Consider the following 25,023-nt stretch of genomic DNA (forward strand, 5'->3'; position numbering starts at 1 on the left):
GGGGCATCCTTCACCACTCTAATCTTCACATCACTCCTCACACAGGACAGAACAAAGCTAGCCTGTGGGCTGAGGTAGTCTCTTTATACCCTGTGTGATGTGAAGAGGAGCACCAGTCTGCATCCCACCAACTCCAAACCTCTCATGAAGAGAAGGCAAGGCTGCCTGGATTCTGCAGGGTGTGGAAAATAGGATAACACCTCTCAGCAGAAGGCCTGCTTCTGCTTAGTGAGTGCCTTGACTTTATTTCTTCCCTGTATTTCATTTCAACCTGATCCATTTTCAAGCTGGCATCTCTCTTGTCACCATTTGGGGGGAATGCAGCAATAGCAGTACTGTCTTGTGCAAGGTGAGACCGGTGGTCATCAGCAGTTGCTGTCACGTAGGAGGTGGGCATCGCTGTGTTCATTTGTGCTACTTGTTCATAGCAAGGCAAGGTAAGCCTTTAAGAGATCTCCCAAAGTGTCAGAGAGTTTAAGCCTTCTAGTTCCAAAATGCTGATTCATCTTCACCCAGAGAGAACCATCACAATGCAGATTACTCTGAGTTTTCCTGATGGAGCTGACTGGAAAGCTGAACTTTATGTGAAACAAAAATTGAGCAAAGGCTATGGAAAAGAGAGGGTGAGGAGGGAAAAGTGAGTAGAATCAGCACTTCACTTGGAAGCATAACACCAGGAATGAAAAGTTAAGTAACCAAATAACTGGAGCAGGCATGACAACCAAGCAGAAAAGAAAGAAAAGCTTTAACAGTGAACAATATGGAAATAAAAGAAACTGAAATAAACCACTTCCTTAGATTTTTGAACCTCCTCACTTGAAAAAAGTTATAGGGGTGATTTTGTCAGCAGAAAATGTCACACTTTCTTCTTCTTAGTGACAAAGCCCAAAGGCATCCTGCCTTTAACTCAACATATTTTAGAAACTATAAAAGGGCTGGAAAAAATATGTAGAAATCTTCCCAGTGAACCCAGCAGTACTACATTCACTACTCCACGCAAAGTGATGTATATGATTTCCACAACTGTGAAATACTGCCTATTGGGTAGAACCTGGCATTAGGCACTCGGGGGCCTGGGATGACGTCCTCCTCCCATGGGAGTCGATGGGAGTTTTGCTACCAGCACCAGTGGAGCCAGGTGTTTACCCCCAGGCACTGTTCTAGTGCTGACATTGACTTGCTGTGTTATAAGTTTTAAGACATGTAAATAATAGGGCAACTGATTCTTTCCAGCATTTTTATAGCATTTGGAACAGCTAAAGAAAAGAGATCTTGGAAAGTTCATTTCTTGTGCAAAAAAAGCAGAGCAGACAGGTGCAGTATAGGGGACACACTTATTACACCTATGGACACAGGTGCAATAGAGCTTGCAGCAACAGTTTACATTTGGTAAAGGTTTGTTTTGGCTACTGATGGTTTATAATATTACTCAAAATTGTCTCCAGGAAGACCCCAAACTGATACTTGAAACTGAGACACAGCCGTGGATTTGACTGAATAGCACAAGTTAATTGCTTGCCCTGAAGAGATTTTCTGTTGATCATCATAACAATCACAAGAAGTGGTGGGTCACTGGCCTCAAAATGAGGTTGTCAAACAGTGGATTATGTAAACACTGTGAATAAAAGGAAGGAAACAGGGATCATTTTTTCTGGATCAGAGTTTGCTGCCTCTACTCATACTAAATATTAGCTTATCCTCTGAACAGCACAGCTGATCTCAGTAGAAATAGTCCTGAAGTATTTTACCTCCACGTATTAATTGTACAGGTCTGATCCCAGTAATTTAAGTTATTGGAAAGGGAAATAATTTATCCAAAGAGAAGACACTTTTATACTAGAAGGAGCACAGCTCTTCTCCCTGACGATTGTGCTGGTATAACCACATGAAAAATACATGCCAGCTCAATCCAACACCAGTCTCTGCTGGAGATTTCTCCTCATTAGGGTAAATTAGCGCATCAAAACCCAGCTCATTGACCTGAATTGTTTAAAGCTAGCTCAGGTATTTCAGTACTCTGCCTATCTGAACGGCAACTGTTGAGTTAGAAGGTATACATGATGTCAGTGTAAGATTCAGGATGTGGTGTTTATGTATATTCAGACTATTTTATACCAGTTCATGTGAAGGTAGGTCATGATGAAAGTGAATTTTGAACACTTAAGCAAAAAAAAAAAAATTTACCTGGTGGAGAAATACAGTGTTTTTAAGTGCGTTATCTTTGTAAGAATCAAGCTATACATATTTCCTGGCACTTACTATTGCAGAAGTTTGGGTGTTCAATCTGTCAGTGAAAAATCTTGACAGCTCTCTCATTCCTCTGAGCTCCATAGGAGGTGTTGGCAGAGGCTGTCAGCCAGCCAGGAGCTGGCAGATCTGGAGGCTCTATTGTATTTCAGCAAACAGGCTCCATCAGATATAAAGGGAAGATGTGTATATATATTTTAAAAATCACAACTTAGTATATCTGAAGAAGATTTACAATATTTATGTCCTAGGTGTAGGATTACCCTGCATTACTCTAGGCCAACACTGCCAACTGAAAAAACAGTTATGCTTCACCTTCCTTATTTGTTTCTCTTCTATACTTTAGCTTGTGGTGGCACAAACAGCAATGCAATAAACCAGCTCAGGGAACTGGTTTGGATTAAAACAAGTTGTTTTTTTTTTCCTGCTGGATTTATTTTAATCCAGATCAGTTGCCAGCTCTGGTTGAATAGCTGGCGTGGGAGGGAGGTCAGGAGTAATTCTTTTGGTAGCAGCGTTGGATGAAAATTAGTGTGCTGATAATGTAGCATTAGTTGGCTTGTCCACACAAAACAGAGCAGATTCTGTAAACAATTATTTCAGCTAAGCAACAACACAAAAATGATCAAATTAGTAATTCAGAGTAGAACTCTAGTAGTTGTGATACAGCGTAGCATCATTTTCTCTGCTGAAACTCTTCAGTTACTCTTCAACAACACAAGGTACAATTAAAATAGAATAGAAGCAGAAGTGGCAGTGCTGTGTTAAAAGAAGTCCAATCATTCAGCATCAGTGTATAAGAAAATGGGAACCTATAGAATAGGAGTAGTGAAGAAGCTAACCAGAATTTTACTGAAAACTCTTCTGACATGAAAAGATCAGTTGGGATCAAACTTTGAAAAGAGTTGAAAAGAGTTGGGACTCGTCTTTGCAGAATGATGTTTTTGCCATTTTGTTTACCAAGCCAGAATTTCTCCTAGTCTAGAGTATATGTGTTTTGCAGTGAACCGGTTTGGGAATACCAAGTTTATATACATGACAGCTGCTACATTACATCACACAAAGTAGCATTGTGCAGAGATGCTGCATTGTGAAATTAGTACAGTCATAGAAGCATCATGCTGTACCTGGGATAATAAGCCTTTCGAGGGCACCTAACATGGGAATGGAATTTCCAGCTCTGGACCCAGCTCACTCATCTGTACCTTGGGGACCTCTGCACTGTGCAACGTAGGATAGGTATTTCCCGCTCTAAAATCAGGTGTGTTGTGCATGGATTTCTGGATACTCAAACTTACACCATTACTGTTAGAATGTTTTGTAGCAGATGCTCTCAAAGCTGTTTGCTTTTTAATTCTTCAAATCCATGGTATGGAATTGAGTCAAATTAAGACCAGCAGAATAAAGGCACTGCAGTGTATCCTGTTGTGAGTGAAATCAGGCTAATCCTGATTCATTTCCACCCTCAGCAGCCTCACTGAAATAATATTGGATATTTTGGTGAAGATGAGTTTTAAAAGTGGTTTGTGTAACATGTAACCTATGCGGTGCATAACTTCCATTTGGGTATTCAGACAGTTGACTGCACGGCCCATAATACTTGATTTAGGAAAGTTGTGTTTTATGACTTTAGGCTTGTATTTTGAGTCTTTGTCTACACTCAGATATATTTTGAGTTAGTTTCTGCTGTAGTCAAGGTATAGTATGCTAATAAGCAACCTATGCTGTGCTTCTTGTAGATGCTGTTATATAAAGAAGGATAATTTAGGAACGGCTTCACTGAATTCAGAGGGATGAAATTATAGACTTGGAATTAGAAGGAAATTGGACCCCCAGTTTCTAAAATGGATGAGTGTGTCCATTCATTCAGAAGAAAATTATGTTTTCCTATATTTTTGTCATTTTTGTAACAAATACTTGAAAAATAAGCAACTTCTAGAGTTGCAGAAAATATTCTGAAACTAACAGAGGCCAAGAGGTTTTTTTCCCAGTGTTGGTCACTTCTAATAAATACCTCTTCTCAATTTAACTGTACCCTTCTTCATCAAAAATAAGACAAACAGTACCTGGTAAACAGGTAATGATGAAAAACAGAACAAACACTCTAGCAGTTGTCTTCATAAATGACAACAAAACCTGATATATTTTCCTGTTGTGTATTGTTTCAGTATTTGAACAAGATGAATCATGCATGCAGTACTTGTATAATCTATTTGAGTTAGTGCAGTAGAAACAAGTAATAACTCACAAAGTACAATAATACTAATACATCTGTGGGCATGGGAGGAAGAGGAATTCCATTCAGTCCTCTTTTAAATTGCTTGTGCTGGCTTCTGTATTATAAAATATTCCTTTAGTTATTTAAGCTTTAAAATATGCGGGTTAAGTATGGTAAATGATTGACATGTTGGAATGTTTTTGTAACTTACCCTGCCTGGTAATTATTACTTAGCAAACTGAGTCTTCAGCGCCAAATGAACAGCCATGAATCAGCTTTGAAAGTAAATGGATAATTTCATCTAGGGAGCATCGTGAATTTGATATACAAAAAAAGTAGAGAGCCAGAATCTTTGTACCTAAAATGAAATGTCAGGTACTTGTCAGATTAATTCAGCACTGTGTGTGTTTGATCTGATCTTTGATCTTTACTTTCTTTTTGACCCTAATTGTTTGCTCTGCCCTGCTCCCTCTGCTGGAGTCTTGGATAAGCTGAATGGCAAAATTGTTTCCTGAAAAGATTAATCATGCACGTACTGTTTGCTTTACAAATGTTCTGCAGTCTAGATTTGAGTAAGTCTTTGATGGCTGCTTATATGACAGAATTGCCTACTATGTTCAGGAATAATGCATGCTGTTTAAAACAACTGTGTTACAGAGCTTCTGCAGCAATAAGCCAGATTTTGCTGTCTGTGACATCAGGGGAGCCCACTGACAGGTGTTGGGAGTGCAGAACTTTGACCAAATCATTTTGTTAGTTTGTGCTGAGTCCAGACACAGCCTATCAGCCTGGTTTGCTGGGATCTGATGTTTAATATTCACCCAATGGGTTATGGGCCATTATACAACAGCACAGAAGAGGTGTAGACAGAGCCCTCCTGACCTTTCTGGATCACCTTTGAGGCTTCCCTAAGTTCAAAATGCCTGATCCTTCCCATAGATACCTATTTACAGCTGCAGTGGTTGTATCTCCTGTAAGCAAAATGCACTGCTGGAACAAGCACCACTCATGTGCCAAGGAAGAAAAGGACAGTGCGAGGGGGACAGTGAGAGTACTGTCTGTTTTCTGGCATAAAGCTCTTCATGAGGTGCCCAGGCACACATACCCTCACTGCAGGGTCTGTTCTCATGTGACCACACAACGTCATTTGCATTTGCAGGGTGTCATTTAATACAAAGGTGTCAGGTCTCTGGAAACAATGAACTTCAATGTCAAGTAACAGAAATTTTCTGTAAAAAATGAGTAACAAGCAATCCTGTTTTAGCCTTGCATCACTTCTGTGTTAATTTTTGAAAGTATAGAATGGGGTCAGTTGCTCATAATTTTCTGTTACAAATAATATTATGCGGGATAATGATTTTTTAAATATTTAATTTTAGCATTTGTCATTATCAGTATGCAGAAGAACAGGAATATCCATGCTTTTGTCACTTGTTATTTACTGTGAATACCTTGATAGAGAGATTCGCTACTCTGTGTAATGTCTATTATAACTCTCTCTTTACTGCTTCTTCCTGCAAATCTACCACCTTTCTTCCAGAAGGTTCTTCCAAATGCAAAGATGTACTGCTTCCAATGTGAATCATTTAGTGGAAGTTCACATCTTAATCATAGTTTGCTACAGAGTCCTTCAAAGAACCACAGATGAAGTTTGAAGCTAGTTGTGAGAATAAATGCTATGATTTAATTGTCAGGAAGTGCTTACAATGCTTATTTATGCATGCTTATACCCTGCCCTGTGCTGCTCTGCATGGGTGGATTAAACATGCAAATACATGACTACCAATTTTCATGTTGATTTTGGGACATAATGTAATCTAGGACTATTAAAATGAAAATATGGCCATTGTTTTCTGAGGCTGTTGACAGCTTATGCATCACCATTTAGAAAACTGGTGTAAATGCCATGGGGTGGACAGTGTGATCTAATGAAAAGGGCACTGGACCAACCATCATCAGTGTTTGGCTCCTCTGTGGCATATAACCTGCTGTTTGGCTGTGAACATGTCACTTTGCCATTAGGGGTCTTAATTTCCCTTCTGTAAAATGATGGCAATTATTATTCTATTGATTTATTGAGACCCTTGAATGAAAACATGCTATAGGAATTTATTTGTAATAAATAGGAACTACTACTAGGAGCTACAGTGTTGGCAAATAGATTTATCTACTTTAAGTAGTTGTAGCAGATGACGTTACTTTTAATATGCATAGTGAAGCCTTTTCATTAGTGGACGATATGCACTTAATGGCTAGCGTATTCTTCCATCGTACAGTAGAGCTAGTAAACTATTCTGCCAACAGCAGAGACAAGAGTGCTGTGTTAAAAAGATAGGCACAGCAAGGGAAGAGCAGTAGTAATTCTCATCCCTTTTCATTCTTTCGTATTACTACATATAAGATAGTGGTCAATTTTGCTGTAAATGGATTAAGGAAATTGTCTTAATTTAGGAACTGTTGTCAGCTGGTAAGAACTCAAGGCAGTGCATTCAGTCTATTGTCAGTATTTTTATGTGAGTGCTTTGTTTTTCAGAGACTTCTATAAAAATAATCATTAATACATCTTTTTTGGGGTATGGCAGGCCTAGAGGAAGTATAATTAATAATCCTAATAATGTCTTGATCATTTTCTAAAAATCAAACAGCTTGCAACTGTTAAAAAAAACCATAGGCTACAAAATTCATTGTCTTTGATATTGGATTATTGTATTAGCCCTGCAATGGGTAGACAAGTTTGTACCATTCAGTATAATAGAAATTTAGCCTAGCAGTAGATTAACAGGTTGGTGAAAGGCAATAGAAGCCCTGCATATATCCCAAGACAGATTTTTGTTGTCCTTTAAAAGCCATAAATATCATGTGGAAAACTGATCTTCCAAGATGAAGAGTCACTGAAACATCTCTTGTAATAACAGCTAATAACAGGTTAGTAACTTGGCCTCCAGACTCATCTATTATATGTTAAGAACTAGTTCACTTAACTTGTTTTACTGGCTTTTGGGAATTCATGGTGAGCTACTCACTTTTAAGATGGTAACTGGATATTTTTTCAGCATGTATATGCATGGGCAACAAAACTGAGCAGAAAAAAAACCTGTTGTATTTGCCTTCTTGGACTCTGTTTTGCAAATACCCAGAATATGCCCATATAGTCACCAAGAAAAAACAGGTGGATGCACGGTGCAGTTTGCAGTATTTTCCGTTCTCCCAAGGTTTCATCACAGATAGGATTCCTTTTACAAGTGACCAAAGAAACAGTGTGGTGATTGATTGGCACAGAGCATAATTAAGGTATCATTATAGTGAGCCATGTTGCCAAATGTTGAAAAGATAAAAGTTTCATTTGCTGTTATGTTGCTTTTATAGTCAGCAGTTGGAAACAGGCTGCAGGAATGCTGGTGGGAGAATAGATGATGTCTTCCTCTGATGGTTCAAAATAACCTACCACCTTTCCAGTGCAGTACGTCAGCTCATGGTGCAGGTAGTTTTCATAAAGGTAGATCTGGTACTACTGCTGCTTACATTAGGAGCATTTTAAAACTCAGAGTATACTCTCACAATGCCGCTCCTACTGGCATGGGTGGCATTTGCATGTGCTTTGGTGGTGGGATATAGGAGTAGTTTTGTTACACTAACTTATTTAAAGATTTTCAGTATTCTAATAATTGTAACATTTTCATCACTGTAGCTTGTAAGAGTCTACCAAGTTTGACAAGAAATGTTTGCAGTTTCAGCTGGTTTAGTTCTGAGTATACATGCACAGGCACACAAAGAAAATTGGGGAATGGACCTGATATAAAATCAGGAAACCATTCCACTGAGGATAGTTAATGATCTAGTACCTTGATTTTAATATTTTTCAGCATTACACTACAAATCCTGATGTGCAAGCCATCTTTCATCCCCTTCTCTTTTCTAGAGAGAGGAAATTGCTGATTTTGTCAGGCTAGCACTGAAACGAGAAATCAGAAAACCTGATCAATGCACATTTTGGAAAGAAACCATTGCAGGTGCAGGACATAAGACATACCCATTACAATTGTTACTGGTTTTCATAGTAATAATATGTACAGTTTACCAACTAGCTCTTTCTGGCTGTTAGCTGTGCTTGATCTAGCTAATGGCCGTAAGTCTCATCCTAGCTATGTCTTCTCAGCAATATGGTCCAAAGGCTGGTAAGTTTGTTGAGAACCTCCTTATTTGTGTCTGGAGCACTGTGAGGAATTTCTGCTCCGCAGCCCAAACTTTGCAGTATTGCTCACATGAGACCCAGTGACTGATTGCATTGCATTAACTCTTTTTGTTTGTCTCACTTCTCCAAACATCCCCCCCATCCACAGTAGCTCTGGGTCATGGGACTTTCTCATAAGACCCTTAGTTACTTCAGTGAACAAAAATTGGATTAAATGCATCCATGATGATTCTGACCCAAAGGAGTATTCTGAATCTAAAAACTGGAAGCACAGATGAAGTACTGCCTTGCCTGTGTAAGTGATGTGAGGTTGTCAGGGAGAAATAATGTCACCTATTTAGCCAACTGGTACAGTTGGAAGAAGCAGAGGTCTTTGCTTTTTATGCCTGAAAGTTTCTCAGGTTTTCCAGCTGTATCAGCTAGCCTAATCAAAGATATTGTCTCTCTCTACAGTAGTCTCCCTTACATTCTTAAACCCTTATTACAGAATCACAGAATGGTAGGGGTTGGAAGGGACCTCTGGAGATAATCTCATCCAACCCCCCTGCTTGAGCAGGGGGCACAGGACTGCGTCCAGGTGGGTTTTGAATATTTCCAGGGAAGGAGACTCCACAGTCTCTCTGGGCAGCCTGTTCCAGCTGGGCAGCTCTGTCACCCCCACAGTAAAGAAGTTTTTCCTCATATTCAGGTGGAACTTCCTGTTTTCCAGTTTGTGCCCATTGCCCTTGTCCTGTCCTTGGGCACCACTGAAAAGTGTCTAGCCCCATCCTCTTGACACCCGCCTTTTAGATATTTATAATAATTGACGAGATCCCCCCTCAGTCTTCTCTTCTCCAGCCTGAACAAACCTAGGTCTCTCAGCCTTTCCTCTTAAGGGAGATGCTCCGGTCCCCTGATCATCTTTGTAGCTCTCCACTGAACTCTCCCCAGTAGTTCCCTGTCTACCGGTGGTCCAGAACTGGATGCAGCACTCCAGATGTGGTCTCACTAGGGCAGAGTAGAGGGGGAGGATAACCTCTTCTGACCTGCTGGCCACACTCCTTTTAATGCAGCTCAGGATTCCATTGACCTTCTTGGCCACAGGGGACATTGCTGGCTCAGGGTCACCTTGCTGTCCACCAGCACTCCCAGGTCCTTCTCAGCAGAGCTGCTTTCCAGCAGGTCAGCCCCCAGCCTGTACTGGTGCTTGGGGTTGTTCCTCCCCAGGTGCAGGACTTTGCACTTGCTCTTGTTGAATTTCATGAGGTTCCCCTCGGCCCAGCTCTCCATCCTGTCCCGGTCTCACTGAAAGGCAGCATAGCCATTATAGCTACAATACCACATCACCAGCATAGACTGGAACAGCCTGTGTATTAGTTCCTAGTGTGTTAAAAACTAATTTGGAAAGACGTTATTGAACGAAATTGGAAATAATTTCTTATATCTCCACCATCCCTGGAGGTATTTAAAAGACATGTAAGTGTGGCATTTAGGGACATGGTTTAGTGGTGGACTTGGTAGTATTAGGTTAACAGTTGGACTTGATGATCTTAAGAGTCTTTTCCAACCAAACCGATTCTATGATTCTATGAAATATGCATAGGTAATGTTTAGTGGTGCTGTTGCGCAAAACATCTTTGTTCTCTATGTTCCGAGAAAAGAATAATCTGGGAAAAAGGAACCTATCTAACAGAATGAGATTATTTAACTAGTAGGTTTAAAAGGAGCTAGCAATTGCTGCAGTGTAGACTGGGAATGGAAGAGGTTATTCTCCATCATATGAGGTGGAGCACATACTTTACCACATGAATGGAGTACAAAAAAGAGACTAGGACATTGGAGTTCACTGTTGGTAAATCCATCTCTGGGGTCTAAAGATGTTTTTAAGAAAAGTGTATGTATTGTTGATTTTCTCATTGTGCATCAAAGCACATAATGAAAACCACATTCTGTTATTCTCATCCTCTTAAGATATTAGGATCTGGTCTGTAGATTGCTTGTGACTGATGTCATCATGGGGTACTGTGGGTGGTACATTAGACAAGTACTGCCTACTACTAACAGAAATTAATACGGTAGAAAAACGGGCTTCAGGTTTACCTGGAGCACTGGTTAATGCTGCTTTTGTAGAACGCCCTAAAGATGTGTCTATCTGAAGATGAATCATTCCCATCTTCCACCAAGGCTGGCTTTTTAAATCTAAAATGTGATTTGGTATATTTGCAAAAACCCATTAAGACATGTGTTGAAAATCTCACGATCAAAATCATATTGTTAAAAGTTGGGTTTATCTTAATGTTCAGTAGTATAATTCACTACCTGGATGAGTTTTTCCTTTTGCCAAATAAATCCATGGTTTTGTTCCTTAGCCAGAACAAATCCTTTGAGCCTTTATCAAAGTGAAAGGGTAATAGCCTGCTAAACGGTATGGAAGAATTAGGTAATAAAGTATTATGGTAAAGAATGAATTTAGTAAGTACTCAGTTCTCAAATTATACCTTGATTTTGAAGTGAATGCAGAGACCTTACCCAACAGTGATTTGGTAATTGTTGTAAAGTATTAACACATTTCCTTTATTTCAAACTCTCTACATGAAGTATGTTTTAAAATTATACATTTTAAAATTCAGCAAAAGATCAAACATTGAAATTAACTATGCTGGCTAAAAGCATATATTCTGTAATGTGAAACAGACTGTGAGTAATAAGAACTAGATGGATTAGGAATAGGACATCTACCCACCAAAGTACAGATAACTTATTTACCTTGTAAGCTCTCAACAGCTGGAAGAAATAAAGTTATCTAAATACTACCCGAAGTAGCTGGAAACTAGAAGCGCTGCTACAAATGTATGTATGTTTAGATAGTGGGGAGTTTAAAATTATCACATAATGTTTGCATAAAATATGCAGGTCTCCGATATTTTTAACAGTCTACTGGAATTTTGGTATGGTTGTGTAAGTTGTATCTTCAACACAGAATTTTATTATGCAGTCTGTTTACAGTTTTTATACTTAATGCAAAGCAATTATAATGATACTGTGGGGCATGGGAAAGACAATGGAAAACAATGAAAAAGCATGTTAAGCATAAAAAGGTATTATATAAAATTTAGTCTAAAACATAGCTCGAATGAGCTCTGACAGAGCTGATATGGCTGGTTGTTTCCTGTGCCAGGAACTACCGTGGAACCCCACCAGGAAGTGTGCTACAGAGCAGGATCACATTACACCCTTGTTTTATGGTTCATTTCACTTATTTAATGCAATTTGAGAACCTGCAGAAAAAGAGCACTCTAAAAAGGGGATGTTTATTATTTGAAAATAAGCTATTTCTTTAACTCAAATAAGTTGGGTTTTGGGGACACCTGATGTGCCTAACATAAGGCAAGGCAAATCAGTACGACTGTGCAGCAGACTGTACAGCAAAAGCAAAATGCTTCCATATTCATGAAATGTGAAGAATGATGCAGATAGTGTATAGCTGTACACTTTTGCCCGTCGAGTAAACCAAACGTGCTACAGTTCTACAACAACAACAAAAATCGTAGTAGTTTTCCTTTACCACTCCAAGTAAATTTTAGTACAGTACAGTGGTTTATTACAATTATGTAGACTAAAAGAGTTGTTTAGTGTTCCAGCTGATTTATAGAGCGTGATAAAACATTCCAAAATCTTTGGAAACAAGGAACACGCTACAGCCTGTATTTGGTTTGACAAAGGTGTGTTCATACAGAAGAAGAATGTTTAACGTGCTAACTAGATAATGATTCATCAATTCTGGCAGAGGAACTAATTTTTGTTAATGTAGTACTTAAAAATGTGTGGAATGAACAGCTGGATACCGCAGTTGTAGCAAGCCATATTAAGTCTCTGTCTGTTTTCCCCTACAGTGATCTCAGTATGAACAACATTACTAAGCTGCCCTCAAACCCCGTGCACAATCTCCGCTTCCTGGAAGAGCTGTAAGTATCATTGTATCCTTGATGGGCATAGTCAGCACTAGACACATTCCTGTGTTTGTCTCTCATACTTACTGTGGGAACCAGATAAAACGGTGCAGGAAAGCTGTCAGCCTGACACTTTTGGCACATGCGGAAACACTTAGTTGAAAAAAACCCAATTGCTTGTGATTCTGGAAATGAACTTATAAAAGAGTTACCGTGAGGCTACAACTTCTCTAAGCAGAGACAGAGCCAAACAAATTAAAATTTTTAAACAAGGGCTGTTTAAAAGAGCTGGATTGCTTTTTGGAAATAGTTAAGCAGCAGGATATTAAAAGTTTGAATACTGGCTCATGTTTATTAAAATCTCAAGTAAAGCTATAATCAAAACCAAAACCTGCTGCCTCGTTCTGCCTGTGTCAAGGACAATTGAGTCCACATTTCATAGTATCAAGGCTTCTTGTCCTAATCACTTTTAATTACTGTTTCCTTACTCTTAAATTTAGCATCCCTGAAGGCTGACTGTAAAATGCAGAATCCTGCAAAACGCTTAGTTACACTATCTAGTACGTTCACTGAGGTGAAAAAGTACACTGTGAAAACTACCTAAGCAAGCACAACATCAAAAGAGGAATGCTGGTTTGAAGTGATGGTGACTAACCAGAAGTGAAAAGTATTGTGCATTCATGAGACCTGGATTTGGCGGTGACCCTAGTTATAATGGCGCAAGCTTAAAAGAAAATTTAGGTTCCTGAGGAGCGATGAAGACTCTGTAACTGACGCACCATAGATCTTGTGGGAAAAAGCTGGCTGCTGCACTTGCATGAGTACCTCTAAAAGTTGATTAAAAGAACTGTCTAGGCATCCAGCCTTTTATGAAATGTGGTTTATAAGCTTTTAAAATTGAAAGGCTCCTTTTTTTATAACATGTTTAGCTGCTAACGCACCATAAAACCCAGGTAAGATATGCAAAGTCATGGTGCTACCCTTCTTGCGAAGATGCGGTCTATTTTAAGCCGTGAAATATGTACAGTCCTCTGCAGTTTAGGTGGGTATTTCACTGACAACTTTTGGTGTCCTTGCTAATAATGTTCATTTGCGTTTTGCTACCTGGTCTTTCCAGCAGGCATCTATGAAAAAAAGAAGAAATTAAAGCCATTTTGTAATGCTAACTTTGAACAATACCCTATTTGCAAGCAGATTTTCCTTTCCTGTCTTATTTTTATGACAGGCAGCGTTTGTATTTAGAATGCACTATTTCTTTTAATTCTCTCTCTTCCTTTACTTCTTTTCTTTGGTTATTGTTATCTTTATTGGTGTTGGTGCAACTTTCAAATAACATATAGATATGGACATAACAAGGAGAGATGTAGAGATGTCACACGCCAAGTGTTGACAGTATCAAGTGCATATGAAGTGAATCATGCCACAAAGACCCTGCTTGTGGATTTTTGCATCATGTTCATGTTTGCTTGTCCCATCTCCTGTCAACTGTAATAAACCTACTAAAAGCTTCCAACCCAATGATTTCTCTCCAGCCATTAAAAGAAAAGAACTAAAACAAAAGTCTGTGCTTTTCCTGGAAGGAAATTGTAATACATTAAGCCAAGTTACCTTCACTCATTCATTTTGCAGTTAGATGACCCAAACAGTGAGAATTATGTCACTGCTTGAGAAACTATTCAGGAGTCTACTTCATTTTCCTGATCAAGGCCTTTGAAAGTATTCTTACCTTCTTCTTGTTCTGGGCCTACTTTTTCCACCGGAAATATTAAACCGTTATCCTTATAACCCTTGTTCCAAATTAATTCCAGTCCTTCATTGCTGGTAGTACCAGAAAAATATTTATTTCTTTACTATGTTTTCTTTTACATATACACAGTCAGCTCCTCCATTTGTTCCACACAAGCCAATCATTTCCATTGCTTATTAACTGTGATGCTGTTTTGTGAAACCCTTCCAGTTTGTATTCACTTTTCAAATGAGCATAGAAAACTGAAGCCTTTGAATAGGCAAGGCGACTGATTGCCTCTTCTTAATGCAGATCCAAACCCATTGTGCTAAGAGATTCTTTGGTGTTCAGAGGCATGTAATACAATTCAGTCTAGTATTACATAGAAGAAGGTATTAACAATGGAAAGAGAACTGGATATTCAGTTTTGAAGTAGGGGGCAACAGCCATTCTAGTTCCTGTGTACCCCTATGTTCATTTCTGAGCAGCGATTGCACATAAGAAAATCATTTTTCCCATCCAGGCATTGCCACATAATTTGTATTCCCAGCTTACATGGGAATTCTGTGTTTTGTTTGTGTGGCTCAGTTAAAGGGGACTGTTGCAAAATATAAGTTGGCCCATAATACAGACATTGTAAAAATAAGATTTTACAAGATCTTTATACTAAAGCAAGGTTTCCATGAAATTAAAATACATCTTAGAAATGTTTATCTGCTCTTTGAAATACAAGAACAGGAGCTTAAAATGCATTTTTTAGGGTTTTTTCGGTGTTGAAAAAAAGTGTACTAATCCTTTTATTAGAGGTCTGGTTCAAAAATGTGATAAAAGCTAACGACTGATCCACTGAGTTTTAGCTGAGAAGTTATGTCCTAGATGCGTGGTTTGGCAAGACTGATAAGTCATTGCCCCAAAAGAACTGAGATTTTATTAAGACAGTTAAACCATTTGTTTTGACTCCAAAGCAAGGATGTATAAGCCAGGTCTTTTCAGCCAGTTCTGACCTTCTAGGCTGAATCTGGTCCACTCTTCCAGCCAAGGTTAGACACCTCTGCAAGCAGCATTCTTGCAATCCTGATGATCATGCCTGGTATTTATCCTTAACCAAAGACTTTGATCACAGAAGTGCAACATACTGAAACTATGCTGTATTTCTGAGGTCCATGTTCCTCCAAATATTTTGGAAAAAAATGTGGTACTTTAAAAACTGAACTGTTGTAGCTCCTAAGAAGTTTAGTTTTGAGCAAGATCTTTTATTGGTGAAAATGATGGACCTTTCAGGCCTCATTTTCTCTTAAAGTGCGTATGATGGAACTCCCACCAAGAAAGAAATATGCTTCGGCTGCTTGATTATCAGCAAGTTGCTCTGCATGAACTTGTACAGCACCATTAAGTCAAATTCTTCATTATAAATTCAAAATAACTGCAGATATTTATCAGTATGACTGAGTCCAAGGCTCGATCTCATGTGGAGTATTTCTAGATGTATGTCATTCTACAAATACGTTTGTGTATTGCACAGTACACAATATGAATGCCCATATTAATAGAGCAGTAAGTTAGAGTAATGAATGAAAAAAAGCTATTTTAAAAAGTATAAAGAATTACCTAGGGTGGGTCTCTTAACAGTTTAAGAGGTAGCTACATCTGAGTGTAGACTTACCATTTTGTGATTAAGAACACTTCAAAGCAGTGCCTGAAACTGTTTTATTTTATAAATTAATGTCTCCATGAAGACTGAGGAAGAAAGCCAATAATAATTTAAAACTATTTGAATGAGACCTAACTACAAATACCTTCAACTAGATGTATCTCCACACATACTTACATATGCATATGCATAAATATATACGCACATACCCACGCATGCACATATATAGGACTTTTATTTTCATTTTAAACACGGGAACATTTCACAGATAAGCAAAACTCCAAGTGATTTTTAGTACATTGCTATTTTTCAGCAACTTAAAATAGGTGTTTTAGTAAAACAGCAAACAAAGGACTGTTTTATTGCAATTATTTTAGCTTCAGAGTAAGACAGTTCCAAATAACTTCCGTTTCACAAAATCAAGCAATGAAGCCACGTTAAATTAAGTGCAACCTACATACAGGTGCAAGAAAGTTTACTGACGCCCATGTTATTTCTTAAAATAACCTTGAAGGGAATTAAATATATGTACAAAGTTTTTCTGACTGATCACAATATTATTACAGCAGTTACTGAGGCAGAAGTGCCTTTAAAAGTGCATTTTACTACAATAATGAAGTGCAGAATTACAGATGCAATACAAAACAGACATATTACGTGAATCTCACCATGATTTGTGTGAAATCCCTTTACACTGCAGAACTGGTCAAGAGGCCACTGTATACGTGAAAATGAAATCCTAAGTTACCAGGCACAATCCATTACCATCTGTTCTTATTTATTGTTTTCCCTTTAGTTCTCTTTCTGGTTGCTCTTTCTTCCTACAAAGAGGTTTTCAAAGCTGTTAATGGGAATTAGGTGTTCTTTTCCCCACAGACTTTGAGCAGTGGGACTGAGCTCTCTGGTCATTTACTTCTTTGAAAGCTGAGAGCGTTAGCTCCTGGGGTCTTGTACAGTCTTTATTTTTGTGCTGGTATAGGAACATTGTGGCTAGCACTGAAAACTGATTCTCTGCTTTTTACTACTATTTAAGCTAGTAGAAAACATGAAAGTGCTGCAGCCACAGTCCAGAACTTTTTGGATAAAGTGGGGGAATCTTGTCATTGACTTCAAGAGTCTTTGGGCAGCATGCTTAAATTCTAAAGGCTTTCCCAAAGATTAATCTGCATAGATTTAAAAACCTCCAAGGCAAAAAAGTAAAAGTACCTGCAAGTGACATGCACAACAAAAGTAAAAATAGAGTATCATCTAGTGGTCTCAAACTGTCTACACATGCTTCCTTCTGATGTCACTTAAAATACCATTTTTACAGTTCACAGAATCACAGGTTGGAAGGGACCTCAGGGATCATCTAGTCCAACCTTTCTTGCACAGCACGTTTTAGTGGAGCTGTTCCTGGTGGAAATTAGCTTGTGCCATCTCCATCAGCTAAAGCTTCAAGAACTTTCACTACTAAATGACTTATGATCCCATAGGTAATTTCGAGCCGCACACAATCTAACACAGAAGTTGTGAATTCAATTTCTTCACATAAATTGTGAATTTGGTTTCTTCACTTCATGCACGCATGTTGAGATGATCTATTCAGACTATGCCAATGTGTTCAATACATGGTGTTTGTCAGTGAGAGGTACCTGTCACCAGCCAGGCAAGCAGCCCGTGGTACATTGTAAATTCTGTTGCCGTAAGACACTTTGCTGATAACTCAGGGCTGTGGCTTCCCTACTTCGTCTTAATACAGCCAGGGAGGCACTCAAAGTCCTGACAGAGGGAAGTACACCGGTCATCTTGAAAGTAACCATACCTTGGTAAAAACAGTGAGAAGATGTTTATCTAGTTAATGAGTTGGAAGCAGTGACGGTAGTCTTCTCCCCTAGTTTTTGCATACACAGTTAGGTTGATTTACTAGAAAAGAACAAACCCAAACCCAGAAGATTCCTACTGTACGAAATATCACTTGTAACCTTTACATTGACAAAACAAGGGCCCTGATGTTCTGGAGCTGTCACTGTCTTTGTTGCTGTCCCTTTGATGCCACCAAAGCCAGTAACAACAAAGAACTCTCCCGTGTGGATGTGTCAGCCTGGTACCCCCCAAACCGCCCTTTTTGCTGCCTTATCAAGAACGACAAGATGAGGAACAAAAAAAAAACCAAAAACAACAGAGCGAATGCATTACTAAATTAGAGCTGCTTGCATTGCTTGTTGAATAGCTTGTGATGACAGACAATTATCCTGGAAATGTTAATGCAAATTGCATAGAACAGCCTTGACACTGGAACTGCTGTGCATCTGTGGTGTAAAGGGGCAGAAGGGGAGAAGATGGGGGAAGGAAAAAGATAGAAGTGAAAATAGTAAGATCTGCATGCAAGCGGAAACAATAAAAGTTCTAGGTTGATATCCAAGAAACCTTGTCAGTGCTGCTGTGTTGCTTTTACTGAGCACGTGTTGAAGTTTATTTTTGGCTTGTAGCTTCTAAATGCTTTCTGGAACTTGTAATTTATTATCAAGCAATATTCATTAGGAGCTAGTTTAAGATATAAAAAAAGTCATAGGAAGAGCTTTTTGTGTTATGCGATCAATACAGATAGTGAAATTATACTTAATTAAACCTGTGAAACGATGCTTTATTAAACATGCTGCATATCTGTAGATCCTGAGGCAGGATTTTAATTTAAGTCTTATACATTCTGTGTGTACTGCAGTAGCAAGTAGGCAGAAATAATTTCCTTTTTTGTCAGTGGAAGTTCAGCCTGTTTGCGGATTGCTTGTTTTCAGTGCAGTGAGCACCTCTGATACCTACATGATTCAATTTTCTGCTTGCTTAGGGTTATGGGTAATGTTTTCAGCCAATATCACATTTATATCTAATAGGTTCACAAGCAAAATAAAACCAACTTCTTCTCTCTCAGTTGTTTTTTTGAATTTCCAGGCAGAAGTAGCAGTAATTTCTCCAGTAATCCTTTGGTGTTGCTTCACTGTACCGCTCAGAGAACTGTAGTGACCTCGAAACTTGGTGTCCTTTGCCTGTCTCGCAGGAACGACAAAACAGCTAACACATTTCTCATTATTGATAGTTTGATCATGGTGTGTTGCACTGCAGTACGCTTCAGCCAATTCCTGTTATTAATGATTACTATTATTAGTTCTTACCCTTTCTGATGATGCCATCACTACTGGGATAAAACCAAAACCAGCATCAGAAATATAAATGACACTTGGAACACCCAGCCTAGGAAATGTAATTAATATGATCCACCATTTGTTGCTCCATCTTGCTGTAGCATTTAAACACAGAGAGAGGAATTTTAACAAATTAGGATTGTTCTGGGAGTAGTGATTTGGTGACAGCATTCTTCAAACACAGAAGTCATGTCTCTTATTCGTTGTATCCTGGGATCCAGCTGCTGGGAATCAACGTGGGATTTCCTGGCTTATGTTGGAATATCTCCTGACAGCTGGCCTTGCTGCAATCAGAAGGCAGGTACCTGGCTGCCTGTTTGGCAGAAGAGCACTGCTGGAGCCCTCTAGAACAGTGCTGCCTTCTGCAGCACTGAGAGCAAAACAGCCTGGTCTCCATGCTGTCCATGGACAGCTTCACAAAAGGAGAGCTCAGTTGTCTTTAGCAGTTACTGGATCACACTCATGCCAGGTGCGGAAAGAGTCTCTGTCTTTTGTAAGTGGAGAAAGAAATAGTACATTTTAGACCATATCCTTAGCTGACAAAAATCTATGATCTGTTTTATCAAAGCCAGCTCAAGATCAAATACACACTGATTCATTCCAACTGCTTGAGGTCAGTTGGAGTTATTCCAGTTTACACCCTATGAGAATTTGGCACATGCATTTTAAAAGTCAATTAGGCCCTAAAGCAAGAGCAGACTATGTTATATTTGAATTTCGAACTAAACTGTAAGCAGCAATAAATATAATATACAGCACAATTATGACTTGCACACTCCCCTCCCCTTTTTTAAAGAAAGGAGAATATCTTACATTTTGTTCTTTGATCTCTCTGAGCATCAGATTTTTTAATATATCATTTGACCCACATTTCTTTTTATATTACTATAATGATTGCAGTTTTAATTAACATGACAGATTGAAATATAAAAAGATAATTAAAATACAGAGTAACATTTAAATTCCTAGTCTAACAAAGTAATTCCTCAAAAACATTTTGAAATATGTATGCTGCTGTCATCCATTAATTAACTAATAATTAACACAGTAATTAATCACCCATTAATTCATATATTTCTGTTGCAAGAATAATCACTAATAAATATCAAATTAAACTCTTACCTCAAAATTTTAGTTGACTCTGGGTTAAGTGCTGGATGAGTATCCATATTGTCAGAGCTTTTTTGATGTAAGAAGCAAGAACGTTTTGTGTTACCTATTTATAGGTGTGTATGTAAGCTGAAGAAAACTATGGTGTTAGAAATATATAAATTATATATTGGCTATATATTTATATAGTTGGGCTAAATGTATGTGTAGTTGTGTGCATGTGTATCTTTGATTAAGTTTGACAGGAAACAAAATTGAAGCAAAAAACTGAAGATCAGTAATTCTTCCTTGAACAGAGATGATTTTTTATATCTAGAACAAGTTGTTTTAGAAAAAGATTTGGGAATTTTTGTCTTCCTGTTATACTTCCACATTGTTCCTCCACAGACAACCATTTCCTTTATTAGAAATTGAGGTAATAGCTTTAGGATTGGTACTAGTGCTATTGGTACAACTCCTCAGAGAAGAGATAAATTACTGGCAAATACGATACTGAGTTAGGATGCAAATGAGAATCCTATTTCTACTTGTGTCAGCACAAATTTTTCCACAGACATCAATGAGACTAAGATTTCACCACAGACCTTTATCAGTTTTTCAGAACAATTATGGCAGTTGGAGAGGTGGATCAGGCTTTTAAGAAAGAAGTTTCAAATTACGAAAGAGAATTTCTTATCTGTACCCAAGGTGTAAAAGACACAATCCATTATTACATTAATTTTAATGGCATTTTCTACATGGCATACTAGTGTTTTAGCACCAAATTCAGGAAGTTTAGTACCACATAGCAGCAGAACCATCCCAGCTGTTGGGGTTTTTCACTGTCTCAGGGCTTCTGTACTTTCAACTTCTATTCACAAAAGCAAAGATTTTTTTCATCCATCTCTAGGTTCTTCTGTATAATTCCTTTTCAATTTTATGTCTGGAGAGTTCGTTAGTTGTAGTATATAACGTAATATATATACACCACCAAATTCATTCTAGCATTCTCTTAGCATGTGCAGTCTTTGCTCTCATTCCTTAAATAGCATCAGCAAACCAGTTAGTGAACAGAAGTAAAATGCAGAGTCAAAGGGGCATCAAGGCAAGACAGTAGTTCATGGAATTAGTTTTGTAGAAATCCCTCGGCATCTTTGCACAGTTGAAGGATGATTTCAAATTGCACTCACGTTCTGTATAAGATATTGCAGTACATGTAGACTGATTAAATACAATGCAACACAAGTGATGCAATGATATATAACCTAATCTGTATTAAAGGGCATGCACTGGCACTAGTCTAGAAACATTGAGTCAGTCTGATATTGCTATTATAGTTTACTGGCTTATGAGTCCGATATATTTATCATAAATTTGAGTGCAATTAAGTTCTACTTAACTGTATCTGTTCTGAAGTAGAATTACAACATATTTCACTAGATTTTGATTTCTTAATAGTGGAGCTTGACTCGTTTTACACTGCTTATTCCTGTAATATGTTGAGCCACACCAAGAGCCAGAGTGCCATCTATTCTCCCACATTTCAGCATCTTGCAAGATTTGATCAGTAACTTGTTCCAGAAAATTCCATTGTGCTAATCCTGTTAGAACACGGTATGAATACTAATTAGTGTAAACATATGCTTTTTCCCAAGGAGACTATTATCTTCCTTTCATGTCCTTCCTATAGGTTTGATACTACTAGGTTTTGAAATACACTTTACAGATGCTTGTTCAGCATTTGTTGGACTAGATATTACTCAAGCAAAGAAGAGAAGCAGCCACTCCCCACATCATACTGTCACTGTCTGCTGCAGACAATGAGGAGTAGCTGGGTTAGATTTGCCACAGCTTCTTTCTACAGTTAGTGGAGAGGTGCTTTCTTCATTAAATGCCACAGTTTGTTAACTGTAGAGAGAAAACTTCTTACTGTTTCAAGTTCACCTTCCATCCAGCAGGTAATGAGGAGACGCTTGTTGCCAGGTGAGGCTTGTCCTGATGGAGAAAACATCCATGCACAAAGCAGTTTTGAGTTGGCAAAGAAAAATTATTGTACTAGAAACTTAAAGGAAATAGTTGACTGTGCTCAGTCACAGGTTCATGTTTATTTGCTTCTTTCTGAGGAATCAAGTTTTTCTTTTCAGACATGAGCAACAATCAAAGGAAAAGGAAAAAAGATTCTGATAATTTTCAGAGTTTTCTGTGGGTGTCTCATGAGTTGTCTTGTCTTTGGGAATTCTCCTGACTTGGTCACCACCATTTCTCAGAACTATGACACTGCAGGAGAGGTCAGAATACACGAAAGGGGTAAACAGATGGGGGACACTCAAAGGAGAGCCCAGACACACCTTTTCTTAGATCCAGCCATAAGCCATGAACCTGACCTGCAGCACTGCAGCTATTCCAACAGTGAGCAGGAATTGCCAGCTGGGCTGAACTGTGTTGAAAGATATTTTATAAATTGCTGCCGTTTCAAAGGATGGAGGCAACATGCTTTTTTCTCAGCTCATGTATTGTACATCTTTAAGAAAGAAACATGCAGTAATATAAAAACTTAGCCTATGCTTAAGCCAAAAGCATCCTGGTATCTTGACTCCAACAATGGCAAGTAGCAGATACTGAGGGAAGTATGTGGTAACAGTTCCTCATAAACTTTTCCAGATTCCATTAATTTGCAGGATTATATGAAGCAGCATAAGTGAAATCTAGTTGTAAAATAAAATAGCTCAAAGAATATGATCTAAAGTCAGTAATGCTGTGTACCTTTGATTACTTTTCATTAAAACGATGTGACACATTTGAGCCTGAATGTACTTAATGAGATATTTCTAAAATAGTGTCAGAAATGCTGGAAATAAAAGAAATAACTTTTAAAATTTGAAATTCAAAGTTGTTCAAACAATAGAAGCCAGCCATTTGGTTATGTAAGTGCTATAAACAAGCAAGTTCACCTGCTCTCAGAAATCATTAACTAAACACTGAACTATAGAGACAGGTAGTATGTCCATCCTCATCTGTTCAAGAAAAGCGATATTTACCCATCCAGTCAAAAATCACTACCCAAAGTCCTTCCAAAGTTCTCTAAAATGCTGGGCAGCTTCCCTCAAATAACTTAGGGTAATGGAAAACAAAATCCTTGAAGTGGAGAAGAGTAAACCCTAGCAGATACTTGATAGGTACTGTAGTGTCAAGAAGGGAATTCGTTTTCCCCTATGCCAAGACTGAGAATAGAAGCACAGTAATAGCAGGAAAAAACACGCAAGTAAAGCATTAAAAATGGTCAAGAACAAATAAGCCAAACTTATATGAGCTTTGCAGCATGCCTTAAAGAACCAGTGTGCTAACTCTTACCCAAGAATATTGAAAGAATTAGACAATGATCCGAATGAATCATTTTTGCTGATTTTTACCAAATACCACAATGCTGGAGAATTCTGAAGGGCTGGGAAGATGCTACTGTTGTGCCAGAGTTCAGAAGAGGTCTCATGGAGCGTCTTGGGAATAGATAGGTGGTTTGCCTGAAGTTGGTTCCACAGAAAACCATGAAAAAGGCATAATAAGAAAGAATTTAATATGGTGACTGAAGGTCAGACAACATCATTACATATCTGACATTGTCAGTTTGCTTGGTGAGAGAACTACGGGACATACATGTATTTTGGCATTTGTGATATATTTGAAGTAGCCCTCTACTGAAATATGTAGGGCTATACATGATGAGTATGATCTTCTGCTGCATAAGCAGAGGAGTGTCATATAAGACAGTATTAATCACTGTCTGCAAAATTAGTGAAAGTTCTTTTCAAACGGAAAAATATTCAAAGCAGAACTTCAAGAATGACCTGAGGTTTGAAAAACTCATAAGGAGTAAACATAGAAACTGTGTCTGCCAAAAAGAGGATTAACATGTGGCTTCATCTGTCTAAAGTGATCGTACAAGACACATTTAATAATTGCGAAGTTAGGATCTAAAAGGAAAAGAAGCAGAACATAAAACAAGGGTTGGAATCTGAAACAAAAAAAAATGAAAAGAGGAAAAAACTTACATCTCAGTTTAACAGCACAGGTAACTATCACTCAGAACAACAGCTCAGGAACATGGCTCAGCATCCCTTGCTTGTAACCCTCTGTCGGCTTCAGATATTCCTCTAAAAGGTGTTGGAGCTGGGGCCATGCAGAGGGATCAGGCTCTTAGAGTGGCATATTGTGGGTGGCCAGATGATCAAAATGGACCTTACAGACAGAATGACAACAGTTTACTCTGAAAAAATCTTCTCCTGAAGGCAGTTTGATAGAAAACCTGGCCACAAAAGAAAATGGAAAAAAGTTACATGGAAAAGTTTTAGCCATCCGAGACTAGCTCAGATACAGCCCAGTGCAGTACAGTCTCACTGAAACCATCCTGAATGTCAGTGAGACGTGTAGCATGTACATGTATAAGTGTGTCCCTGTGCTTGGGTGTTTCTTTCTAAAGATATATTAGATATACAATACAGATACCATAAAAATGTCTTGAAAATTATTACAGTCCATTTTCAAAAAATGCCAAACATTAAGGTTACCACAGAAAGCCATGATGTTGCTCTAAAGCTGGAAAAAGTGAGTATTGCACATTGAAACAGAACTTTAAAGCTGCGTAGTGTCCCAATTAAAGTGCCAGAGTCCTACAGTTGGAAAAAGGGAGGAGCATGCTAGGTAGTTGCCAGAATCCTTCTCCAGGAGCTCTTACACAGGTCTGATTTTCTCAGCTGGCCCATTTTATGAAGAGTATTCCAGTACAGACAGGCCG

The 25,023-nt window shown here is 38.4% G+C and overlaps 1 protein-coding gene across 2 annotated transcripts in view; it reads left to right on the plus strand.

Annotated features, from left to right (window-relative positions):
- LGR5 (leucine rich repeat containing G protein-coupled receptor 5) overlaps positions 1 to 25,023 on the plus strand; it is a 99,071-nt gene that overhangs the window by 32,703 nt on the left and 41,345 nt on the right. For both annotated transcript variants that reach the window (XM_064449564.1, XM_064449571.1), the window contains exon 2: positions 12,530 to 12,601. In XM_064449564.1, coding sequence (XP_064305634.1) covers positions 12,530 to 12,601 — 72 coding nt within the window. The remainder of the gene's footprint in view (positions 1 to 12,529; positions 12,602 to 25,023) is intronic.

The sequence above is a fragment of the Phalacrocorax carbo genome, chromosome 1 (genome assembly GCF_963921805.1).
Source record: "Phalacrocorax carbo chromosome 1, bPhaCar2.1, whole genome shotgun sequence".
NCBI classification, from domain to species: Eukaryota; Metazoa; Chordata; class Aves; order Suliformes; family Phalacrocoracidae; genus Phalacrocorax; species Phalacrocorax carbo.